Below are 15,211 nucleotides of genomic sequence, written 5' to 3'. Positions count from 1 at the left end.
CCAGCAGTGAGAAGCTGAGTTCAAAGTTTCTAGTGCTCAGCTGTGAATGTTTCCCTTTGAAGATACCTTAACATTGCTTAAATAACTGATTTCTTTAAGAGTCAGCAGATGAGCCAAGTTGTCGAAGGATAAACAAATGAGGAACATTTCACCAAATAACCTTGAACACTCGGCCACTTGGCTTTTCTGGGATGTAGTGAGTGCATCACCACCTCCACTCATGTGGGTGCCAGCCCTGCACCAGAAGCATCCTGGTCCTGCCACTGAGGAAGCTTAGCATTTTAAAGCTTCAGTTTGCTCAACTTTAACATAAATGATGCTGCCTACAACTCGTTAAACTAAATATATGATATACTACTCAGCACAAGGCATGGCTCAGGGCAGCCTTGAAAGTGCTCTGGGGATATAGAGAAAGACAGGAGTTAATGGTCTTCCCAAAAGATTTAAAACAAGAAAAACAACCTTCATAGAAATGAGTTGGGTCTTGATGTCAGACTTTTGAATTTTTCTAAGCTTGATTTTTGGTAGTGTTTGCATTCTTTCCTATACTGTTCCTCCTCATTGATGACAATAAGCTCACCCAGAAAGAATAAACTGTGTGTCTGAATTGTGTTTAAGCATGGAGACATGAGCCAAGGGAAGGCACTTGAAGAAAGGCAAGTGGCTCACCTCTCCCTTGCTTGTTCTGGGCTGGGTGCCTGGGCTTCAGTATGAAATGGATTTGCATGTCTGTGATCTTCTGCTCCAGAAGGAGGGACTCCTGAGTAGGGGAAGGAGAGACGGAGTCCTCTGCTTCCTTTGGCAGCAGTTTAGTAGATGGAAGATGGCTCATTTTAATTCCATAGGGATGTTCATGTCCTGTATGGAAAGAAACCTGAATATTTAGGCTGATGGTGATGGCTGTCATCAAACCTACCTTACCACGAGTGTAAGCATCACCCTATTTGTATATGTTGGTATTTTTCTGGGACTTCTAGATAAAGAAGGCTGTGCCTCCTGAGTGAGCATCATATGCACCCTTGTGGGAACACCTTACAGAAAGCGTGTGCCCAAGGGAAAGATTTTAAGAAGAGAAAACAATTTAAAGCATGTTACATGAAATACATATATTCATGAGTGCATTAAACAATGCTGACTTTTTCTGTGTTTCTGAGAATGTTTAAGTTTTTCTAGTTTGTGCCTTGACACTAACTAGATCTATATATCTTAGGCAAATTACTTGACACCGTCGAGCCTTACATTCATTCTTTGAAATGCTTGTCCACACACAAACTTATCAGAGTGAATATATTAATAAGCATTGGTGGTTAATATTTTTTATTTTTTATTTATTTTTTATTTTTATTTTTTGGTTAATAAATTTTTAAATATTTGGAGTATATATATAAAGAATTGCTATCTTCACTATTCTCTCCAACAGAATGTCAGTCGAACAGATTTTTTTTCATTTCCTTTTGTCAATTCTCCAGCCAGAGCTACTCGAGAGTAGTGGGATGTGTTGCCCTTATGCTTTATGGTTCCCTCCCACTGCTGCCCTCCCTCTATGGGTGTCCTGCCAGGCAATGATCAGAAGGAAGGGTGTGCAGAGTGGGAAACCCAGAAGCAAACTGTAAAACGATGGTTAGAGAATAGAAAACCACACCCACAGCCATCCAGAATTGCCTGCCAAGTGATTTGTTTTGCTCTTTTATGCTTTAAATTGTTTTTCCTCTCTAGAGAATTCTCAAAGACCCTATGCAATGATATGGATTTCATTTTTTAAGAATAGAATGAAAATTCTCATTCTGTCATTTCAGATTTATTATTGAATGTACCTAAAGGAGCTTTTGCTGTTCTTTTCATCCGTCATAAATGCAATGTTCACAAGAATCACAGGGACTTCCCTCCATTAAGGAAAAAGAAGCTTCTATGACAGCAATACAACCAAGCCAAGATAACCAGGAGTTAATCCACAATTGAGAATTGAGAGTATGTTTAAAAAATGCATTTTGAATGCTGTAATGGATCATCATGAACAACAGGCTCTTCAGATTCCTTAGAGCTGCGTTCGTGTGTGAAGCTATTCAAAGTCTAAAAAGTTATCATCTACATCATTTTTTTTTCTTTTTTGTTTTTATTTATTTATGATAGTCACACAGAGAGAGAGAGAGAGGCAGAGACACAGGCAGAGGGAGAAGCAGGCTCCATGCACCGGGAGCCCGACATGGGATTCGATCCGGGGTCTCCCAGATCGCGCCCTGGGCCAAAGGCAGGTGCCAAACCGCTGCGCCACCCAGGGTTCCCTCATCTACATCATTTTTATCTAAATTAATGCACTTTATTAAAACATATATAAGTATTTAGCTTTTTTCCTTTTTACTGCTAACCATTTTTTTTAGATTTTATTTATTTATTCATGAGAAACAGAGAGAGAGAAAGAGGCAGAGACACAGGCAGAGGGAGAAGCAGGCTCCATGCAGGGAGCCCAATGTGGGAGTCGATCCCAGCTCTCCAGGATCACACCCTGGGCTCAAGGCAGTGCTGAACCGCTGAGCCACCAGGGCTGCCCCTGTCCAACTTTTACAAAGATATCAACATTAATTCAAAACAGGAAGTGGTACTGGGGGATTTTGATCTCAGTGATGAGCTTTGTGACTCTATAGTCTAAGACTGGGAATATATATTTTGCAGAAAGAAATTGGTTGTTTTTTTTAAAAAAGGAAATTGGTTGTTTAGATTTCCAGATTATTTGAAAAAGAGTTATAGCTTCACAGGTTTATTAAAAGGATAAAGAATTTCTTTTTTTTTTAATTCATGACAGACACACAGAGAGGGAGAGAGAGAGGCAGAGACACAGGCAGAGGGAGAAGCAGGCTCAATGCAGGGAGCCCGATGTGGGACTCGATCCCGGGTCTCCAGGATCCGGCCTTGGGCTGAAGGCGGTGCTAAACCACTGAGCCACCCGGGCTGCCCAAGGATAAAGAATTTCATGTAAGAAGGAATGCTTTAAGATTTCTAGAAGAGATTATTGTCACCATCACCATCTATTACTATACTTCAAGGTCTGCTACCGACCCTGTCTTCTTTTTCTTTTTTTAAAATCCTTCCATTACTGGAAACACTAAACAATTTTGCTAATCCAAAGATTTTTTTTCAGAGAACTTGTGCTAATAACTATTTTAGAAGAGGTGCAATCTGTTTATCAATAACCTTAAGATCAGTGATGGAAAAAACCTGAGAAACAGCAAAGTGCAGGCGATTTCATCAGTGAAGACTAGAGGAGTTTAAATGTGATTATCTCATTTTCTTTATGATGCAGAGAAAAGTGGGCACAGGGCAGGGGTGTTAAATACATATCTGTAACCAGATTCAGGGACATAACTGGATTTTAGAGGATTCTCACAAAATAGAGGCTTCTTAGTAGTTAGGAACTAGAATTCAAGATTGAAATATGAAAAATAAATGTATGGGAAAAAAATTCCCATCCATTTTGCTTTCATACCTAAGTGAGTAAATAAGTAAGTAAATAGTAAATAATCACACTTTTTCAAGACAGCTCTGTTTGTCAGGTAACAAGAAGTAGAAACAAAAATTTACATTTCTCTCCCTCACTAAATCATAGCTGCTGAATGAAGAGATGTTATCAATGCCTGGGAAACAGTACCTGGTAATTATTTAATAAACATGTGAGGGAATATAACATGTGATTTTCACTTTTAAGGATTTTGAAGCTTAAGAAAGAACAACCATTACTTTGAAACTTTGAGTTACAATTTTGAACCTAATCAATCCCATCTTAGATTTTCCCTGACACTTACCAGTTAGTGGAAGTTTTTCCTTGCCAGAACTCACCCACAGCTGGAAGTCTTTCTCAGAGCCCTTGGAAACAAAAAGAACTAGGTGTCAAAACAAATCTTTCACAGTACTTGAAGAACACATTTCCTTAGCATATCTGTATTTCCAAAAAGAAGAATTGGGGCCAGGATAAATGGCATTTGGTCCATGGAGGTAGCTATAGTACTTGTTAACTAGTTCCCCTCACAACTTCCAATAGACTGTCCCAGATTCTTGTAATTTTTGATAAAGACCGGGAAACCACAGTACAGCCAGCCCCTCACTTTGTGGGTGATCCATGGCATAAGAAATGAGATTTGTGTCCCTTTACTATGGAGTAAAAGTCTCATCTCAGAGTCCTCTCTTCTGCTGTCTCTAGACTCCTTGGATAGTGTTGGCTTTTGTCTCCAAATGCCCCTGCCCAGAGATGCATGTTGTCCAGAGAGCCATATACTCTGCTATGACTAATCCTGAGCAAAGTAACTTGAGAGGCATCAATAGCTCAGCAGCCCTGAACAAAAGGAGACAAATGCCCAAGAGACCTTGAGGAGATCGTGGAGGGAAGTCAGCCACAGGCTTTGGGGCAGGCAAACCCCACTTTAGGGAGAGAAAGGATGAGGACTCTAGACATGTCAGATGCAGAAAACGATTACTCCCAGCAGAATTATTGCCCAGTAATACTGGAAATCCCAATTGTTTGAAACAAACAATTCTAAATTATAAAGATTGCTGAACTATTTTAAAGAGTCTTCCAGGAGACTAAAACAAAAAATGTTTGAAATAGAATTATTGGTAATAGTTACCATGTGCCCTTGACTCTTGACTAAAAATCATGGCCTTCACCTTATGAAGGAATGTCACAGGTATGGATGGGCACAGACACAGATACACACACACACACACACACACACACACAGCTAAATCTGCTCAAGATTGTGTTGCAAATAAGAAGTAAGAGCTAATAAGGTAGGGTAGGGTTTGGAAATGCCATGCTGGAATCCTTTAAATCAGGTATACATAAAGCCAAATAACCCCAGTTCTTCATTAAAATAGAAATTCTTTGCCTAGTGACATTGATCACTTTAAGCAAAGAAAATCACAAACGTGAAATAAAATGAGTTAAATCATTAATCAATCTCCCCACCTTCATCCCTCAAACCACTCACTCTCTTTTCCAGGATTTAATTCTTACTTAGGGTTTATATATCATACAGGTTAGAAATGTATGTAGAGATGTGCTTTAGTCAGTACATATAAATTCAATTTTATTTTGGATGTATTATTAAATGTTGTTTGTACAGAAATCATTGATCTCTTCTGCCAAATTCCAGTTGCTCTGAAGTTTTAAAGGGCTTTATTATACCATTGGGTCAGATAGAATTTACAAACAATCTTATGATTATGTCACGTCACATTTACAGAGGATTTTGGATAAGAAGCTGTGCTTTCCAAGTGCTCCTTTTGGTTCTCTCCATCTATCACTGTCCCTCTTTTTTCCCTTATAAAACCTCATCCTCAAATATATTTCTCTTTCATAAAAAGATATCAGCAACTCACACGAGCACCATCAAAAGGTAAAGAACAGACAGTTAAAACCCAAACAAGATGAAAGTGCTATGTACAAATGCCCCAGATCCATGGTCTTATTCAGAACTTGTCTTTGTCTTTACCAGTTCCTAAAGAGTATGAGCTGCTTCATCCTCAGGATCTGCATCAAACAGAGGTAGCTTGTAGCCATGTAGTCTTTATGTCAAAAGGTACAACACAACATGTAATTTAGGATTCATTAAACAGATTGAGTTCTTCCTTGTGTGATAACTAGGGTCAATAGGGATGGGGACGTATCAGAATTGAAAACACAGAAAAGAGTCCAATAGAGGAGGAAATATTTAGAAATTTAGAAACAACAAAAAAAAGAAATTTAGAAACATTGTTATTGTCTGTATTTAAAATATATACAATAAACTGCATGTTGTTATTAGCACTCTAAAATTATAGCCCAATTTTAGGCTATGACTTTGAATTTTCAGAAAATTTAAAATGGGAATATAAGATAGCACTCATGTATAAGCTAATACTATAGCTTTGCTGCCTTCAATTTCTAAAGTTGGAAGGACAAAATATGACTGTTATCTACAATAATCAGCTGTCTTATGATGGGAGGTGCACAACACACACATACACATACACACACACAGACACAAATCTCAAAAGTCAAAGTTGGTTCGTAAACTAAAAATAGTTTATAGGCAACTTACGGTTATTCCCAGCATTGTTAGTAACATGTTGATAGTGTCATTTGCCGTGTCGGAATTTGTCACTGTTATAGTTACGGACTGTAAAAAATAAATAAGAAAAATTGCTACAATTTTTTTTTAGATTTAAAGCATGTGACCAAATAATTGTCAAATTATTATCCATACTCCAAAGGTAAAGCTTGTTTTCAGGTAATGACAAAGTAAAGCACGTGTAGAACACGAACCCTTAATTATATTTTCATTTTTTTTTATGTAACATGAAGCTAGTAGGAAACATGTCAGTAAAACATATATTTCCCTCCAAGAATTTGTGGCATACAAAATACAGCAGCTGAAGCAAGGAAGAGAAAAACTGAGAATTCCAAGAGGGCACTTGGGTGACCCTCAGCTCCATAAGGCTATTTCCAAAATGGTGGGAGGGGGATAGTATTAAAGGAAGGCACTAGATACTTTCCTCTCTTACTGAGTTGTGTTTGTATAGTATGGCTTAGTTCCTTTGTAATTACATAGTCGGTTTCAGTAAAATCAGATAAGAACTGGCTATGAAAGACACTTTTTTTAAAAACTACTATTTAGTCTGTATTTTCTTTGTCAGGCATCATGATTAACTAAGACTTCCATTGTTGCAATCTGTTAAGACAAATAAAACCAATGAATCTAGGAAATGAGACTGGAAATGTTAGAAGTTTATGTTCTATTCACAACTCTGCCAGTGAGTAGATACTTATAATAGCTCTCTATCAGACCATACATTGAGAAACTGCTCCATACAACTAGGAAAAGTTTACAGAAAATTTTCTGAAAGGGGTTAATAGGAATCTGAGATGGATCTATAAAACTATCTCAATTACAAAAGTCATTTTAAAATAAGAGAATATGTAACCAGAACATTTACTATGCATACAGTTTTTGTAACATTTTTAGGCAATGGGGCCTGTGTCCTTCAGGAAACAGTGCATAAAGAAGAAACAGCACAAGTGGACACTCACAGGCCTTGAAAATATTAAAAGCAAAGTTAAAAGATGCTCTTTCATAATTCATTCCTTGTCCTTTCATTGTATTTTTCTTCCTATGAATTGAATGCAATTACTTGATATCACAGATGGTCCAAAAGTAATTCAATAGTCATTCAAATAGTCATTGAAATAGTAATTCAAGGGATGTATGTATATTTTCCTGCATGTTGTAGGATCTCCCAACAGACAAATTCCATTAGAAGGAACTCTCTCTAAACAAATAACTTCAGAAAAACAAACTATTTTTTGAAATAATTCAAAAGAAAAAGAAAAGTTAGTTTTTGTTCATGAGTCAAACTGTTACTTAATATATGAAGAACCAGGAAAATGAGATCAATTTTCAAGAGCTGAAGCCACACCTGAGATGATCTAGATGCTTAGACTATTAGCCAAAAACAGCTATTACAATAATGCTCAATGATACAAATGAAAATGTGCTCACAATAAACAAAAATAGAGGCATCTTAGTATAGAAATAAGAAGTATTTATGACTTTTCCTTTTTTGAGAGGAAAAATATTTAAAAATAGAAATTTTTATCTGAAAAAATATTTTTTAAAAATTTATTGACTAGGCTACATTGCATAATGGAGATGATGAAAAGAAGTCAGTGATTTGAAAATAGATACTAGAAATTATCCAGTGTGAAGAAGAAAAGGGGGGAAAAGATTGAAAAAATTAACAGAGCCTGAGAGATCTCTGAACAATGTGAAAGTGTCTGATATGCAAAGAATGGAACTGTCACAAGGAGAGAAAGAGAAATAATGAGGAAGGAAATATTTGATGTAATAATGATTAAAATTTCCCAAATTTGGTGAAGGCATCAATTTATAAATTCAAGAAATTCAGAATATGTCAAATAGGACAGATTCAAAGAAAACCATGCTTAGGTACTTCCTAGCCACACTGTTAAAAACCAAAAATAAAGAGAAAACTTGAAAGCAGCTAGAGAAAAAATGACAAATCACCTACTGAGGATTAATGTTTAATCACAGACTACTCATCAGAAAGCATCAAGAGCAAAAGACTGGGACATCTAAAGGACTAAAAGGAAAAAATCTGCAAACAAAATTCTACATCCCCAAAAATATCCTTCAAGAGTCAGTGTCAAAAAATAAAGCCATATTCAGATAAAAGAAATTAAGTAAATCTGTTTGCACCAGTTTTGCACAAGGAATGCTAAGAATCATCTTTCTACGATGAAGTGAAACAGTGCAGTGGGAAACCTGGATCTTTAATAATGGGTGAAGAACATCAGAAATGTTTATTTCACCCAAACTATACCTCAATAAAGTTGATTTTTAAAAAATTCAAGGTAATTTTCCAAGGAAAGTTCTGAATGTAAACCACTGCCACAATTGATATCAAAGGCAGAGACGAGAATGTGCTCTGCTGCTAGAGAATTCTCTCTCCTTCATGCAGTGCATCTAGCCTGCACTTAGCAACAGATCAAAATATTTGCATGGCTTTTGCTTTATCCAGGAATATCTTTTTTTTCCACCTTCAAATAATGTTTTGTGTGATCTAGAGCTACTTCAAACTATAACAACAACCACAAAAAAATGCCATTTAAAGATACCCAAAGTATCTTGTTCATCACTGTAAATGTCTTGGCTACTGTACTACAATTTCAGAAATCAAATTTTACACACAAAACTGGGCCAATTGGTTTGATTTTTTTTCTCCCCACGGTATAAAGAAATTGAAATAGAAATATGCTGATCCCTTAAAAGTGTCATCCCTCTTAGTTCAATTCAATCCTGATATTCCTTGGAACAAAAGACTTTTTAAAACTCCTCTGCATTTGACATAACTACTCAATGAAACACCTGATCCTTAAGTGGATCCTGTACTAGAAAGGAGACATTATTGAGGTCAACTGACAAAATGAGAATGGGAATGGCAGAGTAAAGTATTATGCCAAGGTTAAATTCACTAAAGGTGATAACTGTAGAATATCTTTATTCTTAAGAAATGCTTAGGTTTAAGGAAAAAGGGCCATAGTATATGTATGACCCTCAAACGTAAGTATACACATACATGTAATAGACAGAGAGAAAGAAAATAAGTGATAAAGCAAATGGAATAAAGTGTTACCAATAGGTGAATCTAGAGAAAGAGTATACGGGGTCTTTTTGTATTACTTTTATACTTACAACTTTTCTCTGAGTTTATAGTTATACCAAATAAAATATCTGGAGGGGAAAAAGGACTGTGGAGACAATCCAGACCATTCTGTATGTAAGTGGTGGCCACTGGGGAAAAAATGGTTGATTCTAAATCACTGTATTACAAGCCACTATAAGCAATTAGAAGGATCCAGAGAAATGTTATAGACACTTAACATCCGATACTCTTTCCTTGCTTAAGCACTGTAGTATGTATTCCTCTTGCTTCATATTACCTAGGACGCAGTTTTTAGGTCTATAAAGCAGTACATGGAGAGGGGGAAAATACATTTTTCCTCATGGTACTTTTCTAAATATTCTCTCTCTCTTCCTACCTTTTGCTCTCTCTTTCCTCTCTCCCCAACTCACTGCTTCCTCCCTCTCTGTGTCTCCACCTCTATCTCCATCTTTTTCATTCAGTCAGAATTAGGAACTCAGAATTTAATTGTTGGTCTTAAAAATACTCACACAGGCACAGTTCTTGATGTTCTCAGTGAAGATTTTGAGGAGAATGCTTTTTGGCTGCTCCTTCTCTTTGGCTAGCATGATGTACCTAATCGAATTTGATAGTAACCCAAAATAGAGTAGGATAAATTACCTTACTTTCCAATCAATTTATGTTGATCATGTTTTCAACGTACTTTGTTATTTTTAAATGCATATAAATAAGCTCAGCAAAACCAAATTTTGGGTCAGAAGGAAACATGCAAAAATATTTCAGGAAAATAAGCTGTGACTCGGAAAACAATGGATCACTCTCGTCATGTGAGATTTGACCAGCAGATCCAGTCACCAAAGCTTTCCTGCCTAGCTAGACCAGAGGGCATACTAGCACCTTCAAATGTAGGAATTAGAAGTTGCTTTCAGCATTACTTGGTAGGGTAAACTGCACTTATGGAAATTTAATATATGTTTTGAGAATAATGTTAGCTATAATCATGAGGTTGGAGAGCGGGGGAAGATGAGAGTGATAACCAGAATTTCATAAAAAATAAGCAATATATGCATGTAAAGGAGAGCAGGTTATTTGTAGTAATGGCCAGGGTACAATTAAATAAGAAATCATTGGAGGATAGTGTAACAATTTCTACTAAGGGAAGGGAACATAGTTTGGGGGCACTGCTTTGAAGAGATCTACATTTTTTCCATCATGGGTTAAAGACTTATAATAATACATTGACAAAATACCTTTGAAGGTAAGAACGCCATTTTTCCTTTTGTTCTGAAGAACTGCAATTTAAAAAATGAGAAGAAAAAAATTGAGGAACGTACAATACTCCTACTAACATATTAAGATCACCATTCCAGATTAAAAATATCAGGAGCCCGTTGTTAAGGGATGTGGATGTGTAAATTGTACTCCCCTTAGAGTTGGGCTTTTGGTGGACTCTATTAAAGCAATGGGAAGTAGATCCTAAAGAGGAAGAAGAGTTGATTTCAAATCTGAAAACTTAATTGTGACTATGTGATGCAAGCTATGTGATCACGGGCATGTTGTTAACCACTTTGATATTTAGTTTCCAGAACTGGAAAAAGGTTAATTATAGCTCAGAGTGTTCCTGCAGCTGCAAGGGCTATTCGGATATAAAGAATATTACCATTCAAATTAAATCACATTTAAGAAATTTAGCAATTTGATGGAACTGTCTTGGCTCAGAAACAAGAATATCTTTTTCAGAAAAAAACACCTGTAATATTTTTATTTCTTTATACATATGGCAGATTGTAATATGTTAAATTAGTTCCTAAAAACCGTATTCTTCATCACTGTGATCTTCTGAGAAAGATCAATCCCCTGATGCAAAATTACTAAAGATCAGTATGTTCTCTGCTAAAATTTTCACAGCATTTAATATCCAAAGTTGCAAATGTCTTAAGGCTCATTCACATGTGGGCTTATCACTTACCAGCATTTTTTTTGGTTGTGGTAAATTACACATAAAAGAAAATTGACCATTAGTGACCTTTAGTATATTCATCGTTCTGTGCAACCATCGTGACTGAACATGTTTATCACCCCAAAGCAAACATGTGTCTATTAAGCAGTCACTCTCCCTTCCCTCCTGTCCCTAGCTCCTGTTCCACATTTTGTATATTTGTTGATATACACTTGGTTTCTTTTTCTTTATTCTTTCTTTCTTTCTTTTTTCTTTCTTTCTTTCTTTCTTTCTTTCTTTCTTTCTTTCTTTCTTTCTTTCTTTCTTTCCTTCTATCATTCTTTCTTTTACTATTGTCAACAATACTGCTACAAACGTTTGTGTATTTTTTTTAATTTTTATTTATTTATGATAGTCACACAGAGAGAGAGAGAGGCAGAGACATAGGCAGAGGGAGAAGCAGGCTCCATGCACCGGGAGCCCGACGTGGGATTCGATCCCGGGTCTCCAGGATCGCGCCCTGGGCCAAAGGCAGGCGCCAAACCGCTGCGCCACCCAGGGATCCCCCAAATGTTTGTGTATTAATTTTTGCATGGACATATATTTTCCTTTCTCTTGGATATGTGTCTGGAGGTCATATGTAATTGTGTTTCACTTATTGAGGAGCCATCAAACTGTCTACAGTGGCTGTCACATTCTATAATTCTACCAGCAACACTACTCCCCACCCTCTCCATCACCATTTCAGGACCTGTCGCATCAAGAAAGTAGAATGCCCATTTAGTGTCCCAACCTGCCTAGGTGCATAGACACAGCTTCTAGTTACTCATGCCAATCCGCAGAACAGTAATAATAATCAATAACAAAAGCATTAGGTGCCAGATGTTGTTATATGTGCCTTCTATCTATTTATACAGCCTTTTTAACTAATAGTTAAATGGCTTCCACATTTTCCTCCTATTAGGGGGAAATTTTTTTTTTTTTGGACACTCCCCTACCAAACACTTTATATATTCCCTTTTTTTTAAAATTCCCATTTGAAACTCTTTCCTTCCACTTGCAACCTGGAGAAGATATTAAGCAATGGGAACTGATGATCTTTATGCAAAAGAAGACCTGCAGAGAGGATATAAATACATGTTTCTTCCTAATAAGATTTGAAAATTTTTCATTAATTCAACAGCTGCATTATAGGATTAATAAATTAACAACTTGTAAAGATTTTTGTTGTCTTACATTTATGATGACCTGTGAGATTTTGGTGGAGTGGGGTGAGGAGAAGAAAGCAGTGTGTTAAGTACAACCGCATAAAACAGGAATGAGGCTTGGGGTGTGGATGTTTCAAACAGAGATGCAAGTGTGGCATGATCCCTGTAAACTCAGAGGTGTCTGCTCAGGATATCCAGGGTCGAGATCCACATTCCCCATCCTCTTGTCAGCCTAAAAATGTGTCTTACACAACTAAACTCTACTCAATGGAATCATATTTTGTTTTAGATCGTCACCAACTAAGATAATCTGTACACAGCAATTCAGGCAACCTAGTATCCAACGGCATGATCAATTTATTTGTATAATTACATACTGATGTTAAGGGAATTAACTTGGGAGTGTAAAAGCAATTTTTCAAATTTAATTGGACCCTTTAATAGTACTTGCTCAAGAAATCTATTCCGGTGATTTAAAAATGCAGATACTCCCTGGGAATCAGAGGGCAGGATCTTGGAGAGGAGACCTTGAACCTCACTCTGTTGATTCTCCTTCCACAGAACTAGAACTCCTAACTCCTCAAGTGGCTACTAGAGCCCATTTGAAAAACCATTGATCAAAACTGAAGGAAATTACTCCAGTAGTTCCCACTATACATTATCTACTTGTTTCCATGTGGATATAAGCACCTTCTTAGGCCAAGTACAAGGCAAAACAAGTGTCATGGGAGGTCAAAAAGTGAGTCACCAGCTTGGTAGACAATAGATTTCAATGTTATCCTTTTCAAGCCATGTAGATACAGGACACCAAGGCATCGGTCTTACCTGAAGGTGGCCACAAAGTTTACCGTGGGCCAGCCCAACACAAAGGACCTCCCAGAACTGATGTTGGCATCTCCCACTGTATCCATGCAGTTGGCAATCCACATGGTGTTCAGTGGTATTTTCTTTTTTATCTTAAAGTTTTTCTTATACCTAGAAAGATCCCAAACATGACCTCTGTTAGTTCATTTCAAAATGTTATGGGAACAGCTGTGTTCATTAGAGACCAGTTCTCACTGCTCCGGGGCAAATCAGGTCTCCCACATCTCTATTACCCTCTGTGCACACACAGCAAATGGTTAGATGGGCCTTTGCAATGTGTGTGTTGAGCAAACTCTGGCTTGGAAAACTGAAAACACTCTAATGGCAGCAAATAGCCATATTTTTGAATGGTGAGTGTTGAGTAACCACTGTATATTTTAGAGCTTTGTAGGAAAACCATTAATTCATTTGCTATTGCTGGATTTGTTACCTATTACACATAATTTTATGGCTATTATTGCAGTTAATTATTCATTTATGACTTGCATACTTCAAAAAGTGTTTGAGGGGCTGAACAAAGGTACATGATACATGACTTATAAAAATAGTTATACAATTTTTTTCTTAAGAGAGACAAACCAAGGGCACCTGGGTGGCTCAGTCAGTTAAGCATCCAACTCTTGGTTTTGGCTTGGGCCACGATCTCAGGCTCTTGAGATCATGCACCTGTGTAGGGCTCACCACTCAATGAGGAGTCGGCTTCCTCTCTCCCTCTGCCACTCCCCCCACTCATGCTTGCTCTCTCTCTAAAATAAATAAATAAATAAATAAACAAACAAATAAATAAATCTTTTAAAGAGTGTGAAGGAGAGAGATGAAATCAAAACAAAAAAAAACAAGCTTGGATCAGAAAGATTTAAAAGTTACTTTCAACCTTAATTTAAAAAATATTTTCTAGCCCTTAAAGCATAGGTTATTTTCAATTTGCTTTCTTAAAATTTTGTCCATACCATTTTCCCATAGATTCTGGCTAAAACAAAAAAATTGTTAGCCTACAGACTGAGCCCAGCTGAAAAATCATCCATCCATCCATCCATCCATCCATCTGTCCATCAATCAATCCAAGATCAGTGGTTCGGAGGTCTTATATGTAAGTCATGGATACTTCCCATTTCTCTGAGGGGTAAGAAGGGGTGAAATGGGTTTTTGATAATTTCTGCCTAATCTTCTTTGACCTCAAAGATAAAAACCACCATTGATTTATTTTGGTTGATTAATTAATTGATTAATTTGGTTAATTCACAACTTTGACTCGCAGGTGGGCTTGAGATTTAAACAGTTACAAGTCCTATAAGGAATGCCTGGGGAACTTGGATCCTCCACTCTGGAACTCCTTAGTATTCAGAAACACATGTGGAAAACACTGAACTAAACTGAGATGAAAGACACCTCATGTGCAAAAATCCCTATGACTCCACTGATTCATGGAAAAATTAGAGCTAAAACTCTTCAGTGGGATTTATGAAATAAAAATAATCTTTTAGGAAGCCCACTTGAAGGATAATGTAGATTCAAAGCTTAGGACACAATGAATATAAGTATGATGGATACCAATATCTTTCCATATTTTTTTATTTCAACATTTTTTTATTTCAACATTACAGCCAAGTGCCTGTATCTATGTGCTTGAAGATTTTTATGGAACATAGTCAATTAACAGATAAAATCATTTTTCTAGATAGTAATTCAAAAGGCATTGTCATGTCAAAAATATATGCCCAAGGGGAATGATAGACAGGTATCTGCTTGTTTTTACAGATTTTTTTCTTTCTAATATAGGTATCTGTGTATATACAGACACCTAAGATCCTGTGTGGAAACTTCCAAATACATTGACCTGGAAAAAGCCATCCAATAACCTTAGTTCAATAAAGCACCAGGATTAGTTGAACCAAGGAATGATCCTAGAGCCCAGAGTGTGGTTTCTACTCTCCTATAACGTTTTGAACACTTATCATATGCCAAGCTCTGTTCTAAATATTTTATAAATATAAATATAAAAATTTAA

At 36.7% G+C, this 15,211-nt stretch overlaps 1 protein-coding gene across 1 annotated transcript in view; it reads right to left on the bottom strand.

Moving 5' to 3' along the window:
• The window catches only part of LOC144291376 (uncharacterized), an 83,963-nt gene that overhangs the window by 31,766 nt on the left and 36,986 nt on the right, over positions 1-15,211 (bottom strand). Inside the window, exons 9-14 of the mRNA XM_077860884.1 lie at positions 13,165-13,314; positions 10,443-10,484; positions 9,723-9,807; positions 6,072-6,149; positions 3,798-3,858; positions 670-858 (exon numbers count right to left, since the gene is read on the bottom strand). Coding sequence (XP_077717010.1) covers positions 670-858; positions 3,798-3,858; positions 6,072-6,149; positions 9,723-9,807; positions 10,443-10,484; positions 13,165-13,314 — 605 coding nt within the window. The remainder of the gene's footprint in view (positions 1-669; positions 859-3,797; positions 3,859-6,071; positions 6,150-9,722; positions 9,808-10,442; positions 10,485-13,164; positions 13,315-15,211) is intronic.

Source organism: Canis aureus, chromosome 20 (assembly GCF_053574225.1).
Source record: "Canis aureus isolate CA01 chromosome 20, VMU_Caureus_v.1.0, whole genome shotgun sequence".
In the NCBI taxonomy this organism is placed as follows: Eukaryota; Metazoa; Chordata; class Mammalia; order Carnivora; family Canidae; genus Canis; species Canis aureus.
The sequence above is the reverse complement of the archived record's forward strand: the minus strand, read 5'-3'. Positions and strand labels throughout refer to the sequence as shown.